Below are 19,837 nucleotides of genomic sequence, written 5' to 3'. Positions count from 1 at the left end.
CCGATGCGGCGCGTCTGGGGGCGGCGTCGCAGCGGCCATTGCCAAGTGCCCAGCCCGCGTGCAGCGAGCAGGCACTTTTGGCTCCTGCCCCCAAGGTGGAAGTAGGTAAGCCTACTCCATCCAACCAGCAAACCGGCCAGGCTACCCTTGGGTTGTCGGCCCCACAAGAGTTATCTGCGGCAACCTGCACTACACGCAGCGATCCCGAAGTACCGATAGTGGCCCCGAAGGTAGGCGCAGCCGAGGCTGCCTCAACCTCCCCGGCCCCTCCCCGCGCTGGCAACAGCCGGCGCAGCCAAATTCCACAGGGAGCCCCATCGACCTCTGGGCTGGTGGGTGCAGGGGTCTTGCCTTCCGAGATGAGACTCTCCCGAAAAACTTCTCGCACGCAAGAGCGCGTGTCCGGCGCCTCACAAGAGGCAATGGACACAACACCTATCCCCACGGCACACCAAGCGCCTAAGGAGCGGCGAGGCTCCCTCCAACGCTTCAAAAAAGGCAAAACCCCCGATACAGGGCCTCGAAAGAGCTCTGTAATCTAATGCATCAGTTCTGTTTCTGTATACACAGCACCAATTTACATTAAATATGGATACACAAATCATACAATGGAACATCAGAGGTCTCTTTAGAAACCTTGATGATTTGCAAGAACTCATCCACAAACACAATCCAAAAGTGCTGTGTTTACAGGAAACACACTTAAAACCAAAATACACAAACTTTCTTCGACAGTATGTTACTTTTCGCAAAGATCGCGATGATGCCGTCGCATCATCGGGCGGTGTTGCCATTGTCATTCATAGAAGTATTGCGTGTCAACCTTTACAGCTACAAACGCCCCTTGAAGCAGTGGCGGTTCGAGTTGTCCTACTAAACAAACTCATCACCATTTGCTCCCTTTACATACCGCCGCATTACCAACTGAACAAACATGAATTTCAGTCCTTGATCGATCAATTGCCAGAACCTTATGCTGTTCTTGGCGATTTCAATGCGCACAGCTCCCCGTGGGGCGACTCTAGTATAGATGCGCGAGGTCGCCATGTTGAACAGTTCCTTTTTTCTTCTGGTGCGTGCCTGTTGAATAAGAAGGAACACACATATTACTCTCTTGCAAACAGAACCTATTCTTCAATAGATCTTAGCATAGTCTCTCCATCTGTACTGCCTGAACTTGAATGGGAAGTTGCCGACAACCCTTGCGGCAGCGACCACTTCCCTATACTGCTAAGATTACCTAAAGAAAACGAATATCCACCACACGCTCCTAGGTGGAAGATTGAGACAGCTGATTGGGAGAAATTTCGATCTCTTACTAGTATCTCATGGGCTGACATGTCTTCGTTAGGAATTGATGCTGCTGTGGAGTTCTTTACAGCCTTCATAATAGATGTCGCATCTAAATGCATATCAGAAGTAAATGGCTTGGCGTGCAAACGGCGTGTCCCGTGGTGGAAGGACGATTGTAGGATCGCTCGTAAAAAACAGAACAGGGCGGGGGTTTGCTACGCGCTTCTCCCACTGAGGAGAATCCTATCAACTTCAAAAAAGTCAAGTCCCAAGGCAGGTGAACCCACCGACAGGCCAGAACAGAAAGCTGGCAGAAGTTTTTATCTGGCATCAACTCGTACACAGACGAGGCCAACGTCTCATCATCATCATCATCAGCCTGGTTAAAGGGTAAAGACCCTTTCTTGGCGGCAAGTTACCGACCGATAGTTCTTACAAATTGTCTCTGTAAGCTTTTCGAAAAAATGATTAATCGCAGACTCATACACTTCCTTGAACTCGCCAATATGCTCGATCCCAATCAGTGTGGATTCAGAGAAGGACGATCGACTACCGATCACATTGTGCGCATTGAAGGAAATATCCGCGATGCATTTGTTTATAAACAGTTTTTCCTATCAATATTCCTCGACATGGAGACGGCTTACGGCCCAGCTTGGCGTTACGGGATCTTGCGAGACTTGTCGGGAATGGGCATCCGTGGAAATATGCTGAACACTATTGAAAGCTATTTGTCAAATCGTACCTTCCGAGTAAACGTCGGTAATGCACTGTCACGTCCTTTTACGCAGGAAACTGGTGTACCCCAGGGAGGCGTGCTGAGTTGCACTCTCTTTATCGTTAAGATGAACACACTACGTGCTTCACTGCCACCGGCCATCTTGTATTCCGTATACGTAGACGATATACAAATGGGCTTTAAATCCTGCAACCTCACAGTATGCGAGAGACAGGTACAGCAGGGCTTGAACAAGGTTTCCAAGTGGGCAGACGAAAACGGATTTAAAATCAACCCCCACAAAAGGTCCTGTGTTCTTTTTACTAGGAGAGGCCTGGTTCTAGATCCTTGTGTTCAAGTCTGTGGACATCAAATACCTATCAAAAAGAACACAAATTTCTAGGTATTATACTAGACTTCAAGCTTACTTTTATACAGCACATTAAATATCTTAAAGAAACACGTCTAAGGACAATGAACTTACTTAAAATTCTATCCCACTCAACATGGGGTAGCGACAGGAAGTGTTTGATGAATGTTTATAAGAGCCTAGTTCAATCACGATTGGACTATGGCGCCGTCGTATATAACTCTGCCGCTCCGAGCGCACTAAAGATCCTAGATCCTGTCCACCACCTAGGTATCCGCTTAGCCACTGGCGCTTTCAGAACTAGCCCGATTGAAAGCTTATACGCGGAATCAAATGAATGGTCCCTCCATCTACAGAGAACTTACATCAGCCTTACATATTTCCTGAAAATACATTCCAATCATCAACATCCATGTTTTCACACTGTTAACGATATGGCATGTACTACACTTTTCCATAACCGTCCCTCTGTAAAACAGCCTTTCTCGCTTCGTGTGAGGGAGCTTAGGGATCAAATGCGTGTCCCAATCCTCGAGCTTCGCCTAACGCACCCAACCAAGGTGTTACCACCTTGGGAGTGGCAGCTGATTGAATGTGACATATCCTTTTTAGAAGTAACAAAACACGCACCAGAGATAGAAATCCGAATGCATTTTCTTGAACTCCAGCACAAGCACTCCTGCGCAGAGTTCTACACAGACCCTTCGAAGTCAAATGCCGCGGTGTCTTATGCTGCCTTCGGCCCATCCTTCTCAGAATCTGGTGTACTGCATCCGGAAACAAGTATCTTCACGGCCGAGGCCTACGCATTACTATCTTCTGTAAATCACATAAGAAAATCGAAACTTCAAAAATCAGCAATATATACAGACTCCCTAAGCGTCGTGAAGGCCTTGATGTCACCCTATAGACACAAAAATGCAGTACTTAATGAACTCTACACCGTCTTGTGTAAAGCGTACGTATCTAACCAGCATATCATTATATGCTGGGTGCGTGGCCATAGGAGCATCGAGGGCAACATTCTGGCGGACGAGATGCCCACGTCTATCGCATCGCAAGCCGTTAACTCTACCGCTGAGGTGCCTGTCACAGATCTGAGGCCTTTCTTGCGAAGGAGGCTGTGGGGCCACTGGCAAAGCATGTGGGACGCGGAAACAGATAATAAGCTCCACCTAATAAAGCCACAGTTAGGACTCTGGCCCTCTACTACAATATCACGCCGAACAGATGTCCTATTCTGTCGTCTAAGAATAGGACACACATTTGGCACCCACAATTTTTTACTCACTGGAAATGAGCCCCCTACCTGTGGGAGATGCGGGGAGAGGCTGACCGTCCTCCATGTCCTCCTGGAGTGTCGGAAAGCCGAATCTGACAGAAAGAAACATTTTCCGTTAGCATACCGGCAGCACATTCCCCTTCATCCTGTAATGTTACTCGGCCGAGAACCGCTCTTTGACACTAACGCAGGCCTAGACTTCCTGAAAGATGTGTTACATGTAATTAGCCCCATACGTTCGTAGCGCCTCCTCTCTTCAGAGGATGCCGCTGTGATAGTTATTTCGTATAGCACATGCCTCTCGTCCCTTGCGTTTCAAGGGATCTGGCGAGGCAGTAGTGCTCTTAGACAATTTTAGCATCTCGCATATTTTATATAATGCATCATTCTTTCTTAATGCATTTTAGTGATCATAGTACACGTCATTAATGATTGCCATAATTTTATAACGTGCAATTTCTTATGCAATCTACACAAACTATTTTAGGCCCCTTTACAGCCACGTCACATTACAGTCACAGAGCCCATCAGACCACGACATATTAACTACCACTAGCATGGCGCTCTTTGGCCATACTTGGCCCTTGCGCCACAAAACCCCAAACACCATCATTAGATAACCGTTGGACGATTAGGGTGACAGAATGGGTACCAAGAGAAGGGAAGCACAGTAGAGGACGGCAGTAGACTAGATGGTCCAACGAAGTTAAGAAATTTGTGAGTGCTAGTTGGAATCAGTTGGCACAGGACAGGGGTAATTGGAGATCGCAGGGAGAGACCTTCGTCTGCAGTGGACATGAATAGGATGATGATGATGATGAAGATTGCGATGATGATGATGACGACGACGACGACATGCTAGGGGCGCTATGTTACCAGGTTCTTTAGCGCCATCACACATTGGACACATAGGCTTTCTACCCGTTCCCCGGCATGTCGAAGAGGTCGTCGACCCCATCTTTATACGAATCTAAGTGTCAACGCTATCTCAAGTTGAAGACCCCGTACAATCACATTTTCTTTTCTCTTGACTCATGGTGATACAGCAGAAGTGTACGGCGATATTAAAGTAGAGCTCGGCAAAATTTTCTGTTTTTTACCTGATACCTAAGACAAGAGCACGGGCATGATGTCGATGGCGTGACAAAGGACGGACGAACAAAGCCATCCAGTTTTGAGCTATTTATCAGTATCGAACTAAAAGTGTCCAGTCTTGAAACTTTTACGCCTGAGACGTCAGCGTCAAGGCTAGCCTGTTCTGACTCTGCATCACTCCAACGTCGCGATTCAAGATTATTGCCGGCAACGTCAGAAAAGATTCAGCTCGCTTTACACAACCACATTACTTGAAGCTGCGGCTAGAAACTGTTGCATCGTCGTTATCTTTATTACTTCCTATTCAGAGTGGCTTATTGCGTCATTTTCTAAGAATGGACGCGCTTTTGAGCAAGCCATATGTCACTTGGAACTGCCCACACTTTTCTCTTTGTTCACGTATACAATGGCTTCTAGGGGTTGTTTTTCGAAGCTGCCGCTCGACTTCGTACTCACGGTATCTCTTCTTTCCTGAGCATTCCGAGATCGTTGGTTCTCTGGCCCAGAGCGCACGACAGAATGGGTTTCTTCACTGTACTTGCTCTCTGTACACTTTCTGTAGCAAATGGCTTTGAAGCACCACCTTTTGAGGAAGATCCTCGATTCGCCTGGTGGCAAGACGTCAAAGCCGTAAGAAATACGTTCAAAAGTCTTTTTTTTTTATTTTTTACCTCAAAAAAGCTGCACGCACACATTCCACTTTTTTCGAGTTAATAATAGACAAAAATTAAGAATTCAATCGCGTATTCGCTAAAGCTGCCAGAGAAGACCATCTTCACTCGAATTTTGCGAATGGAGCATTAAAAGGCATGCCTAATATGGAGATTTCATCAGAGGCACATTCCATATGCTTTAGTTGCTCCAGATAAGAAATCCTCTCAGCTGTGTGTTCATTTGTAACGGTTGCTGAACACTTCCATAGTGAAACCAAATCAAAACATAGTTCTAGGCAGACTACACACATATCTCTAGTGCTTTATTTACTATTTGTATCCTATTACTAATTGATTATATGTAACTATGCTATTATTAAGTGATCATGTGTGCTATATATTCCTATGGAGCACGATTTGGTTCGCAGAAGTACACCTGAGCTGTTCGTCAAAGAAACATGGGAATTGAACCACTTTCTTTTGCTACCACGGAACTTCTAGAGAATTATACTCAAAAGAAAAAGCCTTATTAGTTGACGTGAATGATTCATAGAGAAAGTGTCGTAACCTTTATTACCGAGTTACCCTAATGATGAAGCTAATCCGCATTCTTTCAACAGCGAACAGGGTTATACTAGCCCTGGGCCAGTATAACGTAGAACTATTCCAATCTGTTTTCATTCCAAATCGGCCATTAGCCCTCCCTGATGGGTCGAAATGGCTCAGGCTCTGCCAGTATGGGAAGGCCCTCCCTGATGGGTCAAAATGGCTCGGGCTCTGCCCGTATAGGTGCGGTGCCTTCCCATACTGGCAGAGCCCGAGCCATTTTGACCCATCAGGGAGGGCTAATGGGCGATTCGAAATAAAAACAGATTGGAATAGTTCTACGTTATACCGGCCCAGATTTATCAGACAACAACAGCAGCAAGAATGTTTCGGTCCGCGCCCAAGTACTGCTGTGTCGTCCACTGCCAGTGCGGAGCCGAGGTGGATATATGATTATTATAGAAATGACGCTTTTGCTGGCGACAGAAAACCGATGCCTTCAGTATTGTTTTAAGGCGTTCCAGGACCTGCAGTAACAGCTGTCCCAGAAGTACGGTCAACTAGGTCAATGGCCAAAGTAGTATAAAATCACAGACAATTAAAGCAGAGGAATCACACGAAATCATTATTAGTTATGTTGATTTAAAATGGAAAGTTTTTAGATACATAAAGCCTGTGATTTATTCTATGCTTTGTCTGACTTCAGTCTATGTCGTTCCGTATTAATCTAGGCATTGCTTGTCACTAGATGTGCAGCATGTGCTAACGAAGCATAAATACTAATGAGTGATGGAACGTGTGCTTTCAAACAAACTCTGACGGCACACTCTTAATGCCTTATCAATGTTATGGTTTCATACAACGTTTCCTTTTCCATATTTATTCGTTTCTTCTCATGCTTGCTTCCATGATTACATATATTCGGTTCTGGTTCTAGAGGAAACTAGTTTTGAATGAGTGCTTGAGTCGGGGGTCATCTTTCCTTGATGTCACATCTACGTTCACGTTAGTAATGCGAAAGCATTATATGTCCCCTGAGTCAGAAAATCCGGCATGATCAAGGATGGTACGAAAAATTGCTGATGTTCAAGGGGGAAGAAACTTCAACAAATGCTCGGATTGACGTCACATTTCTCAGGGAGGTTCCTGTAAACGAAGTAAATTATGTTCTTGAAAAAGAATTTCGTAAATTTCGATTGCAGCGGGAATCGAATCCGGCCTCCGGGGGTCCACATTTCTGGTTGACTAAAGGCATGGAGGCTGAAAAAAAAAGTTATGAGAGGGTATTACGCCGCTCAGCCAGCCTCGGCAAGCGAACGCTTCGTGAAATGCTCTGTGGTGGTCCAACGCCTGACCTCTTGCGTCGTGATCACGGAGCAATAAGCGTGGTTTGCAGAGACGTTTGTTTCCCAGTGGCTATGCCAGTAGCTTTTATTCGGTGCGTGCTTGCTCGGCTGTCCCGCCGTGGCTCTCACTGCAGAGCGGGCGTTTAGACGTGCCATCACGTGTTGGAGAGACAGGTTTGGCTTCAAGCGCGCTGTAAAGGTGTTCCTAGTAAACGTGCTCCTTGTGCGCGCGTCCTTGCGCACGTCATGTTGCAGCCATCTGGCTGAGCAAACGTGCGCCCTTATGCGTGCGTCCTTGGGCACTCGACGGCGCAGCCAATGGGGAGGAGGTGACGTCATCAGCATCTTGCGTGACCTCAGTAGTAGTGCGGAAGAAAGCAAAATGGTATAAGAACCTTCATTGGTAGTACTTGCGGGTAATAAATGTTAAATATAGTAAGTTAAGCTGCACAAAGGTGACACACAGTGATGTAAAGCGAATTAAAGTTATCACAAGTTAGAGTAAGCTTATTTCAGGTGGCATAAAGTTAATTAAGGGAAAGTAGAGTGAATGAAGGTGAATTAAAGTGGATTAAGGTGGTATAAAGTGTATTAAGGCGCATATAACTGGATTCAGGTCGATTAACGTGGAACAAATTCGGTACAAATTAGAACAAGTTGGCTTATGGTGGGTTAGCGTATATTCGTGTTCAAATCACGTAAGGATCCTTCTTTTTCTATAAAAGCGGACGTATTTTCACCTCACTCAACCCCAAACCATTCTATGTAACGTGGCCTAAAAGAGTTTGCCATGATATCATATGAGGTTTAGAGTACAGACTGTATAGGGCATATGCAGTTCACATTAGGTTTCCTAAAAATCACGAATTTTTATCCCAGGATCTTAATCTCTACAAAAAGATTTCGAGAGGGACTCTTTTTTCTTTTTTGATAAAGAGAGAGAGAAAGAGCAACTATTATTTCCAAAATTTGGAAAGATTAGCGGGGCTTGGTCACACACTTTCGCAAATGCGCTGGACGTGATTTCGGTCCCGTTGGCTGAGGCGGCATCCAGCGCAGCGTTGATGATATTCAATTGGGTTTTCGGGTCTGAGCTAACAATGGTGGTCTCGCAGTCATTTTGGTTCTTCATATTTAATACATGCTTTTTTTCTTGGGGCATTGCCAAATTATGCAGAAGACGTCTGCAATGCCGCCGCAAAGGATCGTAGATCTCATGATAAATTCTGTGCATAGAGGTTGGCGTTGGAAACGTGAACGTTTGAAGTCTCCTCCATACCTATTCCTGTTTTTTTTTTTTTGCCTAATTCTTTAGGTCCTTGTGGATATTTCCGTCTGCCGAGTTTGTAGTGGGCGGTGATTTCGTTGTAGCTGTGTAGCGATTCCGCTTAGTCCTCTAACCCGATATGTGGGTCCTCGGGCAATGGCGTTTTCTTCGCAGTAGCCAGTTTGCTTCTAGCTCATTGTTTGCAACTATTTTGAGCTTCCGCAAACGTAACAGTGCAGCCCGAGTTTTTTTTTTTTTTTCTTTATTGCCGGTCATTGGCCCGGATAAAAAATACACATTCACAAATAATCAAAAGGCACACTCACAATATCTTAAAAACGACCGCAGAACTTGTGCGGCTGCGCTTGTGCTAAAATTCCCTTATCGCCAATAATAATTCCACACGTGGCAACCACTCTGGGATGCACTCCAGCAACTTTTGTTCCTCTACAAAGTTCCGTATGCTTTCTTTGAAACACTGGCGAGCCGCTCTTGCATCGAGATCGGTGTGCCTTACCGCCATTCTACATTTCCAAATGCTATGCAGGGCCATAAGCATGATCATATCAAATGGGGTACCATCATCACTTTCTATTGGCAAGTAGCGAATCCCATACGCATCTAGGGGGAAATCTTTTTTGATTGTGCGCTGGAGCACATCCCAGAGGAAAACGGCATCCCAACAATGCAGAAAAACATGTTCAATTGTCTCCTCCTGCTTGCAAATTGTACAATGAGTGCCCCAAGGAACAAAGAAACCTCTTTCAGCCAGCCACGGTTTGACAGTCAGCGTTCCGGAGTGCAATTTAAAAAAGAACGTCTTAGCGCCTGACGGTACTAGCATCGCCTTAACGCGCTTCAGAACATTGTGCCCATGGCTAGCTCTGTAGAGAGACCGATATAAAGACACGGGAAGAACATCACACAGGTCCTTGTACAGTTCTTTCCGGTTGACGTCACTCAAATATTGAAGTGAAAAACGCGCTGACAAAAACCTGCATGAAACCACAACTGCCACAAAGCCCGTAAGCGCGAGCCTGGTTCGCATCAACGCAACAATCACGTGCAGCTTTCATGTTCGCTAAACAGGTGTTGCTTCAAGTCGTTTGCGCAGCTGCACGCAGTGGCGCGCGCGGAAAACTGTTGCGCTCTTTGATCTACCCAGTTCACGGTCGAAGTACTGACCGCAGGTTAGAGGAGGTCGTTTAATTAATGATTACCATCCTTGAAATACTTCTCGCACTTTCCTAAGTGCTTCTATGTTTGCATGTTTATGTTTAACACTTTTCGAATCAAGCTCTGTCGCTGGGTAATCTATGGTCAGCAGGTTAAAGCAATCTGGCTTCTGCGCTGAGGGAACCATGTTCAAAAGAAAAAAAAAACAGTCGTTCGACCAATTTCGGTCACTGAGTGCGAGTCACTGAGTCCGTGCCACTCTTCAATGTTCCACGTCAGCTTCCGGCACCAATCATGTCGCACTCTTCGATGACTTCTTTGACACCTGTTATGGTAACTGAGTGTGCCTGATCACTGATGCTGTGCCCGTCTTCAATCAACACCATTGACACCGACTTGGGACACTGGTCATATGCCACTATTCAATTCATCTCTTTGAAGTCAATTTGGGCTGCGGTGTAAGACAAAAAATGACATCAATTCTTGAAAATGTACCCGGTACTGGCCGCAATCAAACCCGCGTCACATACCGAGTGTTCTTTTTTAACATTACGAGAATTTTCTTTTTCTACATCCCCTGGGGCAAATACAAGAAACCTGCTTATTTGAGCTGGATTGCCAAAATAAGCTGACCTTCAAATAAAAATCAAAATGCTATATTTTAAATCTCGCATTTTAATTTAAATTTAAAACCTCATTTATTCATTTTTTAAGGGTTGGCGTGAGAAACTGCATTTTTTAACGTTTTGACTGGTTGCCCGCACGATCTCGCTTTCGTCTCGCAACTTGCCTGGATAACGACTCTGGCTTTTCGCTCAAGGTGACTTGAAGGCCGCCGACGACGGGAGCTAAAAGCATCTCATGCTTTAAAAAATAACTGCCCCTTGCAGTCCGTGAGGATGGTCGAACAGCAAAGCTGTTTTATTTACACCGAGTGTTACACCATGCAAGTTAAAGTTCGCGAGCGGTCTATATTGGAAATCTTTTCTTTCCCCATTCTTTCAACTCATCTTTGCTTTTGTGTGCTTCGCGTGGTGAGCAAGCTTTAGGAGGGCTTTCTTGCGGTTCTCCCAGTTCTTTTTTTTTTCTTCTTTCTTGCGCGTGAGGTTTCTGTGTGGGCGGTGATTTACATGGCGCATCTCGGGATGCGCCACCCGACGCTGCCGATGTGTTTGCGCGTCTCGGGGGCACACTTTGGGATTGGCCTCGCGGAGACACCGTTTAAACTCGACATCTCTGATGCGCAGCTCGGGGGCCGGCCTTACGACGACGAGCTCGTTCACGAGCCAACTCTCGCAGGCGCTCGTGGTAGGTAGCTTCTTCTTCGGGAGTACGCAGTACTCGTGGTCTTCCCATAGTTGTAGCTTGGTTGGAATGTGCGGAACCACTAATACAAAGCTCCGTACATTGGGCGCAAAGGCCAGCACTGGAGATTCGGGCGCTGCAATCGTTTTGACGATTTGTTGGATCGGCTTGAGGATTGACGCGTTTGCCGGCATTTCTTCGTGGCTTAAGAAGTGCAGACAGCCGCGCGTGCTCCTAGTATCGCGTTTCAATCGCTGGGCAATGTTTATTGGCTACAAAGCACCGGCATAACATTTGTATTTTTCGCGGCAGGATGGAATGAATCGTCGATAAATTCGGCGCTTATCTGGGTTAATCGTCGAAAGTGCACCGTGTGGCAACCGCTTAAGATTCGCGTATAAAATAGCATTCTCACAGGGGGAAAGGGGTCGCTAGATACATCATCTCTTCCCCTGCTGAGCTCTCATTTTCATCTCCCGCTAGGTCACGTGTGCCTTTTTTAGCGAAGTCCGACATCGATGGCACAGGGTCCGCATAAACGGCTTCACCATGTTTCGCTGTAAAAGACGCCATGGCAAGAGCGCGCCTTGTCGGAGCAGAGCGGGCGAACGGGAACAGCTGTTGCCGCACTATCAGGCCAGATGTTGTGTCAGGAGAGAAGACAGCGGCGCGACGCCGAACCGCCCTCGCTCTCGCCATCGGAAGCCTGCGTTATCCGCGAGTTCCTTGCGGCGTAAGCTCGCGCCTGCCTTCCAACTGCGCCTCCGTAAGGCCAACTCAAAACGTCTTCGCTTGCCCGCGAGAAGTTTGCTACTCGAAGGACCCCTCAGCGGCGTTCAATTGAACATTAATGCTTTCGCATTCAGAACTCATCAAATTCGAAAGCTTGTTGCACTACACGTGAAGGTGGAAGTCTGCTGCACACGTCGCAAGGCGTTGGTCTTCTTGCAACACATGACGAGCCGCAGTGCGAAGTAAACGTATGACGCTGTAGGTCGACCTACAGCGAAATCTTCGAGAACCTAATGCCCTACCGAAAGGTTCTGTCGCTCTTTCTTTCCATCTCTCTCTCTCTTTCTTTCTGTCATTTCTTGAATCATATTTAGACATTGCATCGCTGCTTGCTTGCGCGGCTATGAGCCATTCCAGATGATATTTTTGCATCCCTGATTATTTGCATCACAAGACTAGATGCCGCTTATTCGGGTAGAAGCCATTGAAACAAGTCACATCAGAATTTCGCCTTAAAAAGTGCTTAGGTGTCTTCGGATTTTTAACTTATTAATACAAAAGCCGTAAGCGTCTATGTTGGTGATGCCTTTGGCGAAACTGCACCACGACAAAAAACGCCCGACGTCACAAATAGCAAAATCACGTCAAGAAATGCTCCGATAGACGTCACATTTCTCAGGGAGGTTCCTGTAAACAACGTCAAATAGTGGCCTTGAAAAGAAAATTTCGTACGTTTAGGCCTAGGTGGGAATCGAACCCAGGCCTCCGGGTCCGAGACCTGCACACTTCCCTGAAGCTACGGCTGCTCCACGGTTCTGGCGTACTAAGGGTGTGCCTACTGGGTCCCTGATTGCACACGTCACGTGGTCACAGAGACGCTCTTATGACACTGCTCGCGCGTTCATCATCGCCGTCTTCCAGTGCTGGCACCGACGCCGTTCATCATGCCAGCATTTTCATACTGCCCCTCCCTCTTCGAAGGCGCTGACGGCAATGACCCCCTATCAGTAGCTGTGGCGATTTCGGTGAGTTCTACCGTGCGCTCCGATGTACAGTGGCCACAATTCTTCATAAACGTATTTTAATCCTGACAAAAGTGTTCCAAGTTCGCAACCACGCTTTCCTCTTAACGCTTTGCAAACGTGCAACATTTGTTTTGGAATGTACCAGCGCTGAACGGACAAGGACTTGGGGAAAGACGAACACGTCACCGGCGCTGTACTTAGCCTAAGTCCTTGGGCGCTTAGCGCTGTTTGCGAAAACATGAATCACCCCCAACTCGCCCAAGTTTCCCTTCTAGCACAGTGTAAAACATGTTAAATTTTTTTGCTTTAGTACGCGCATTCCAAAACAACAAACGGAGCTAGTAATGTCGCAGTGCACTTCCACTTGTAACAGATTTTGAAGGTTGCAACAACAAATAGATAGTCTAACGTGCGGTGAAAAGGCACTGTTGTTCCGCTTCCTTTGAATTCATGAGCATTCTCAGGGTACTTCAGACAATATCTGAGGACTATCTATCTATCTATCTATCTATCTATCTATCTATCTATCTATCTATCTATCTATCTATCTATCTATCTATCTATCTATCTATCTATCTATCTATCTATCATTATTCTGTCTGTCCGTCTGTCTCTCTGTCTATCTATTGACTATCCACCTACCTATCTATGTGACTACATTTATTTATTTATTTATTTATTTATTTATTTATTTATTTACAATACTGTCAGTCTCATATCGAGACCATAGCAGGTGGGCATATGATTATGCATACAATGCATGTTTTACATACCGAATGGTAAGAACATCAAAACATGTATATGGAAAAACATCAAACAGGTTCAATGCGCAATTTTACAACACTAATAACATGAATAACAAGAGCAACTCACATTAATAGTACACTTCAGGTTACATGTATGTAAAAATTATTACAATGTTATGAAAGCAAATAAACAAACAAAGGAGGTAAATGTTTAGCTTTAGATACGAAAATGGGCGTTCTGACGATTATATGTGCATAAGAACTATTCCTTCCTAACTACTTATTTCATCTTCTAATAACTTAGCAAAATCACGCTGCGATACTGTTTTAGTTATAGATACATCTAGGTTATTCCACTCACGAACACGGGGTAAAAAGGAAGACTGAAAAGTACCGTTACTACAAAGGAACTCGTTTAGTGTATATGGATGATTATGACGAAGCACGTGGGATTTAGAAAAGGTAACGTACGCAGAGGCATTTATTTGTAGTCGGCTGTGTAGTATTTGACGCAGAAATTTTAGACTAGCTCGTTTTGCTCGAACAGCCAAAGTTGCAAGCCCTGACTGTGTTAGGAGAAGAGTAGGGGAATCACTGCGCCGGTATTTTCGGTGGATAAATCTAACTGCCTTTCTCTGGATCCTTTCCAGTTTAGATAGCGTACGGGAACCATACGACATTAGCATAGTCAAGGACAGGTCTCACAAATGTAATGTAAGTTAAACGTTTGATGTTAGTTCATGCCAACCGCAGGCACCTTTTGAGAAAAGACAGTTTTCGTAATGCACAAGAAGCAATGCTGTTAACATGTGATGTCCAGTTAAGGTCGGACGTTATTATTAACCAAGATACTCATGCTGTTGAACTCTAGTTACGAGGCTGCCGTTAAGTGTGTAGTGGAAAAGCGATGGGTGCTTTTTTCTCGTTACTGTCATGCAAACCGTTTTGTTTGTATTAATGGTCATTTGCCAGTTATCACACGAATCGGTTATTTTGGCTAGTGCATTATTGAGCAAAACTTGAACCTGGCGATTATGTATTTCTCTGTATATTGTGCAGTCGTCTGCAAACAGTTTAATTTTGCAATCAATGTTATTTGTAATGTCATTGATAAAAGCCAAAAGTAACAGCGGACCTATTTCTGAGCCCTGTGGGACCCCTGATGTGACAGGCACCGGAGCAGATGGGATGTTTTCGATGACGACAAATTGGGATCGGTGAGATAAAACGCTTTTATCCATGCAGTAACGGGTCCATTGCCAATCACAGCTGTTTCTTGGCAGTCAGTTTAGTTTGGCACACCACAACCAAACGCTTTACTGAAATCTAGTAAGAGTAGGACAGTTTGATTATGATTAATAATACTTAAAGCAAGATCGTGTACCACCTCTGTTAGCTGAGTGGCTGTCGATAAGCCTCTTCTCAAACCGTGTTGAACATCTATTAGAATATATTCTTCGAAATATGCGGTTAAGTGCTTGAGAATAATGTGTTCCAAAATTTTACGTGGTGTGCTGGTAAGTGAAATTGGTCTGTAATTAGATGGCACGTTAGTACCGTCTGACTTATGAATCGGTACAATTTTAGCAATTTTCCAATCTTCAGGTAGGTCTGACGTCAAAAGTGACTTGCGGTAAGTAAGGCCACGATATTTACTGTTACATTCAGCATACCTTTTCAAGAACTCGTTGGGGATGTGATCGGGACCGCTTGCTTTCTTCATGACTAACTCAAGTAACTGCTTAAATATTCCGGAGTCGTTTATTGTTAATGTGTCAATAGTGGGCAATGATGATGGTGGCAAATATGAAATTGTGTCGTTGCCTTTAGTAAAGACTGATTAAAAGTGTTGGTTAAATTTATCAGCGAGTGCCAGTTTTCCGCGCGTGGACGATCTGGTGTCGCTGCGGGGCGTGCGCGAAAAAAGTTCCAAAATCGATTAGGGTTGTGATTGATAAGATTAGGCAATGTTTCATTGAAATATATGCTTCGCAAGCTTAGTCTTTAACTTGGGTTCGTCCACAGCGCGGAAGAGCTGCGATTTCTTTTGTACTTTCACCGTTCTTTTTCATGTTACGCCGCAAGCGTTTTATTCTGCGCTTGACGTGAATTATATCGCATGTTATCCAAGGATTTTGTTTGGTTGTTTTTTTTTACTTTTTTTCGGGATCTAATGGCGCATGCCGTGCGAAACTATACGCTTGAAATGAAGCCAGAGATCACTGACGTTAACAGAACTATCGTTGGCAATTTGGTAAAATTCTTGGTCTTCATGCGCTAAATAGGTTAGTATAGCGGAATCAGCTTTTCGAAATTAGGGACGATAATTTCAGTAGTTTTGGCTGTTACAGTGCATCCGCGGGGCTGCTGGCATTTTAGTATGTTGTGCTCTCAGATAGCGTTTATGATCTGCGAGTTCAGTAGATCAATGGGGAAATTGTCACTAATGAATATTAAGTCTAGGATGTTATCGCTTGTTCCTTGTGTTCGCGTAGGAGATGTTACAACTTGATGAAGCCCGAAATTTAGCATCGAATCAATGAACGAATTTGATGAGAGTGAAGTGTGGTGCATGGTATTTCAGTAAATATCAGGTAAATTGAAGTCTCCCATCAGAATAACTCCGTTGCTAGCATGCTTCTGCATAAACTCCTGTACAGTAATAACACTTTCGGGACCAGAAAGAGGACGTCTGTAAAAGCAACCAGTAAGTATAGCAAAATCATCGCACATAATCCTGGAGAACACAGCCTTTCTCACCTTTCTCACGGTTTGATTTAGTGCTTTCCCAGAGTTTTCTCCTCTTTTCCCGCACCCTACGACAGAAGTCTTTACCTATAGAGTACTTAGTGTTCTTGAATTTGTAGTTTTTCTTCAGTATCGCATGATTGGTTACTTGAGTCACGTAGCTTTAAGATGACCGGTCTGTTTTTTATCTTTATTCGGCCTGCCTAAGCGATGTATTTGTTCGATGGCAACTTACTCCAAGCCAAGGGTATCCTTGATGATTGTTTGACGCTGTGTTCCAATGTAGAGGTGTTTTCGCCCTCAACCTCGGGAAATCCATAAACAATAAAATTTGATCTTCTGCTGTGGTTTTCTAAATCATCAACCCTGCTTTCTAATCTTTTAAAAGTTTTTTCCAACTGCAATATGTTCTTTTCGCATGATATTACGTTTTCTTCCAGTTTGGAAAAGGCGTCTATCTTCTTTTCAATTTCTGTTGGCCGATGTTCTTTGATATTTTTTTATATCGGTTGCGATATCCTTTAGTTGTTTAGCAATCTGGCTTAACTCGGGACGTGGATTCTCTTCTATATCCCCAGCTACTAAAAGAAGTTTCCATAAAGACAATACAACATCGGAAACTGCAACAACAAGCCGCGGGCACGGCAGCACCAAAAAAAGGGGGGTTACTAGATCTAAAACACTTATCGTGACGCCTCCTCACCTGCATGAAAAAAGACAGCGGGTTAGACGTCTCCATTCTTGTGGTACTGCCGCGCCCAATAGCTCCCGGTAGTTAAGAAAGACCATATGTAGCCGTGTGTATAGATGGCGCTCGATGCCGGTCATGTGTTCAGCAGGGCGCGTCGGCAGCCGAACCACGTGGCCAGTTGTTCCAGCACGGGTGGTAGGAGCAATCTGGCGCGTGGAAACCGGTGTTATTTATATGCGTTCCGTTGGTCATCTCCGGTAGCAGCCCGGTGCGCGCATCCCCACCGATAAGGAATAGGGCGACAGCAAGCTGCATGAAGGACAGCGGCTTAGACGTCTGCATTCTTGGGGCACTGCCGTGACCAAGTTACATATGTCTCTAACCATTTTCCCGCAAATGTGGGTCTCTCGGTAGTCCATGGTCGAATGGGTAGCGCCTCGGGTTTCTGCGCTGAGGGAATAGAGCTCAAAACCAACGGTCAGACCAACTTGTGTCCCTGGGTGTGTGGCAATGTGTACCTATGTGCCCCTCTTCAACGAACCTCTATGCTACCTACATGGATCACCGGGACCCGTGGTGCTGGCGCAGCGGCTACGATGTTGCGCTGCCTAAGCACGAGTCGCGGGATCGAATACCGTCCGCAGCGGCCGCATTTCAATGGGGCCGAAATACAAGAACGCCCGTGTCCCCTACATTCGCAGCGCGTTAAAAAAACCCGGATAGTGAACATAATCGTGAGTCCCCCACTATAGCGTGCTTCATAATCATATCGTGCTTTTTGAACGTAAAACCCCAAAAGTTATTTTAGTTTTCATGCGTCACCGTAGTTGTGGAAATGGTATTTGGCATGGGCATATAGCGCTCTTCAATAAATCTCTTTCACGCTTATTTGGAGCGCTGTGTATGTGCCACTCGGTGTGTACTAGTTTTCAATGAACCTATTTGATGCCAACTTGGGTAACTAGGCACGTGCTAGTAGGTGTGTGCCGCTCTTCGATGAACGTCTTTGACGTCAACTTGGGCAATGGCCGCGAGGAATGTGCCGCTCTCTAATGACAAAAAAAGATCCTTTTAAGCGGAATCTAACCAGCATCTAGCGTGGCCACGGCCCCGATATCCGGTACAGCGTGTACAGAAGGAGAGCAGGCCGGCTGGCCTTTCGACCAACAGAACGTACCATTAGAAAACGGTTGAAATGTCTGTCGCGCTTGGAAGAATCTTGCCTACATCACGCGACTTCCTGAACGACAGAAGCCCGGCACTTTAGCTTGCTGCGCCGCATTTCAATGAACATCTTTCACGCCAGCGCTTTAGCGAGCTGCACCGTGAATGCGCTGGGTGTGTGCAGCTCTTCAACGAATCACTCGCCAACTTGGATCAATAAATATGTGTCGCTAAACGTCCGCATCTTGTCTCGGAGACCAAGCGCGGATTTCTCGGCAGGGTCACTAGATGGCGCGAAGTGTCCAGCAAGTAGCGTGTGAAGGGATCCCGGCTGCTGCGTGACGCCTTTCTCAACGCATGTACCAGCGTGCCACACATATCGGAGGCCCCACACAGGTTTCCCGATGACGCCCCTAGATGGCGCAGAGTGGCACTCCCCTGGAGGCGAAGTACCGCTGCAGTAGGCCCTGATACTTAAGGTGTTTTGACGCCGGCAATAAGTTGTGTAGCTACATTGCTTTATTGCTAAGCGCATTATCGTAGATAGTCATCGTGAGACGGGCTCTGTCGACTTTCTTTAAATGGGAACCCCAGCTAGTTCTCGATGTCCACTGTTTTCAATAAAATTCTGAATATACGTTCTCCTTTGAACCCTGATTATCTGGGCCAAACAATATGGCTGCTAGTCATTCAGTTTTCCTGAAAATGAATTTGAAAGATTGGTCGGTGTTCCCGACTCATGACTTTTTACTGGCCACCCTACGTTTGTGACGTCAAAGACTACACCGCGACTGTCGCTGAAATCGTCGCTGAAATTGACGCTGTCTAGTTCGGAAAATCTGTAAAAGCTCTCTTTGTCACCAAGAGACATCATCAGCTTCGCTTCTTTGGCGTTAACGTCACTTGTGCTGAGTGTTTAACACGCGTTCTGCGTGTTTAAATTATGGTTGTGCAGTATCTGACATCAGCGACTCATCGTGACGTCACTCAAAGCAGCTACCCGTTTCGGTTTTAGTATCTCGCGGATTGGTTAGTTAATGTTATTGACGAATTGTTAACAAACTTGAACCGCCCCACTGGTGACAGGACTGTCAATGCCATTTGAAAATGACAATACCAAATATGGTTAACAAACGCCATAGGTGCCTTTTAAAAAAATGCCTTTTTTATACGCTGAAGCTCCAAAATTGCTGGAACACCGATGCATCTTATCGCAACCTTTGGAGACCAATATCTCGAAGCTAACGCCATCCTCAGAATTAATTGGTTCCAATTGTAAATGGTTCTCGAAGTCAAGGCTGCAATTCGAAGAACGCAATATGTGCCGTAAAGTAAATGGTTGACAGGCATATTCCTGAAACACTTTAATTGTCACATTATTGTTTATTGTGCAAATAATTTCTGCCTCTGATGGTAACCTATCTCAAGGAACGTATTTGCGCTGATGCCACGGGTGACTTGGAGTAGGAGAGCGGTACCCGCTGGCAAATACGCGCTATACATGGCGCCCTTCGCAGGATGAAATACGGCCTAGTGCTGAAGTACTTCAATGTTAATCGCAATATCGTCGGCATCCACCATGTGATGAGTTCTGCAGGAATTTGTTCTTTGTCATTATTCGTCCTGACCGCGTCGTCATGCCGTCATGCATACAGCCAATCTTTCTGTTCGAGTGTCATA

The 19,837-nt window shown here is 45.4% G+C and overlaps 1 protein-coding gene across 4 annotated transcripts in view; it reads left to right on the top strand.

The window, feature by feature from the left end:
* LOC126517550 (uncharacterized) overlaps positions 1 to 19,837 on the top strand; it is a 138,415-nt gene that overhangs the window by 70,331 nt on the left and 48,247 nt on the right. Inside the window, exon 1 of one of the 4 annotated variants that reach the window (XM_050167294.3) lies at positions 5,175 to 5,388. The exons of the other annotated variants lie outside the window; for them this stretch is intronic. Within the exon in view, the coding sequence (XP_050023251.1) occupies positions 5,278 to 5,388 (111 nt within the window). The 5' untranslated portion in view covers positions 5,175 to 5,277. Of the gene's footprint in view, positions 1 to 5,174; positions 5,389 to 19,837 lie in introns of those variants that run through there. 4 annotated transcript variants of the gene reach the window in all.

This window comes from Dermacentor andersoni, chromosome 11, assembly GCF_023375885.2.
Source record: "Dermacentor andersoni chromosome 11, qqDerAnde1_hic_scaffold, whole genome shotgun sequence".
Lineage (NCBI taxonomy): Eukaryota > Metazoa > Arthropoda > Arachnida > Ixodida > Ixodidae > Dermacentor > Dermacentor andersoni.
The sequence above is the reverse complement of the archived record's forward strand: the minus strand, read 5'-3'. Positions and strand labels throughout refer to the sequence as shown.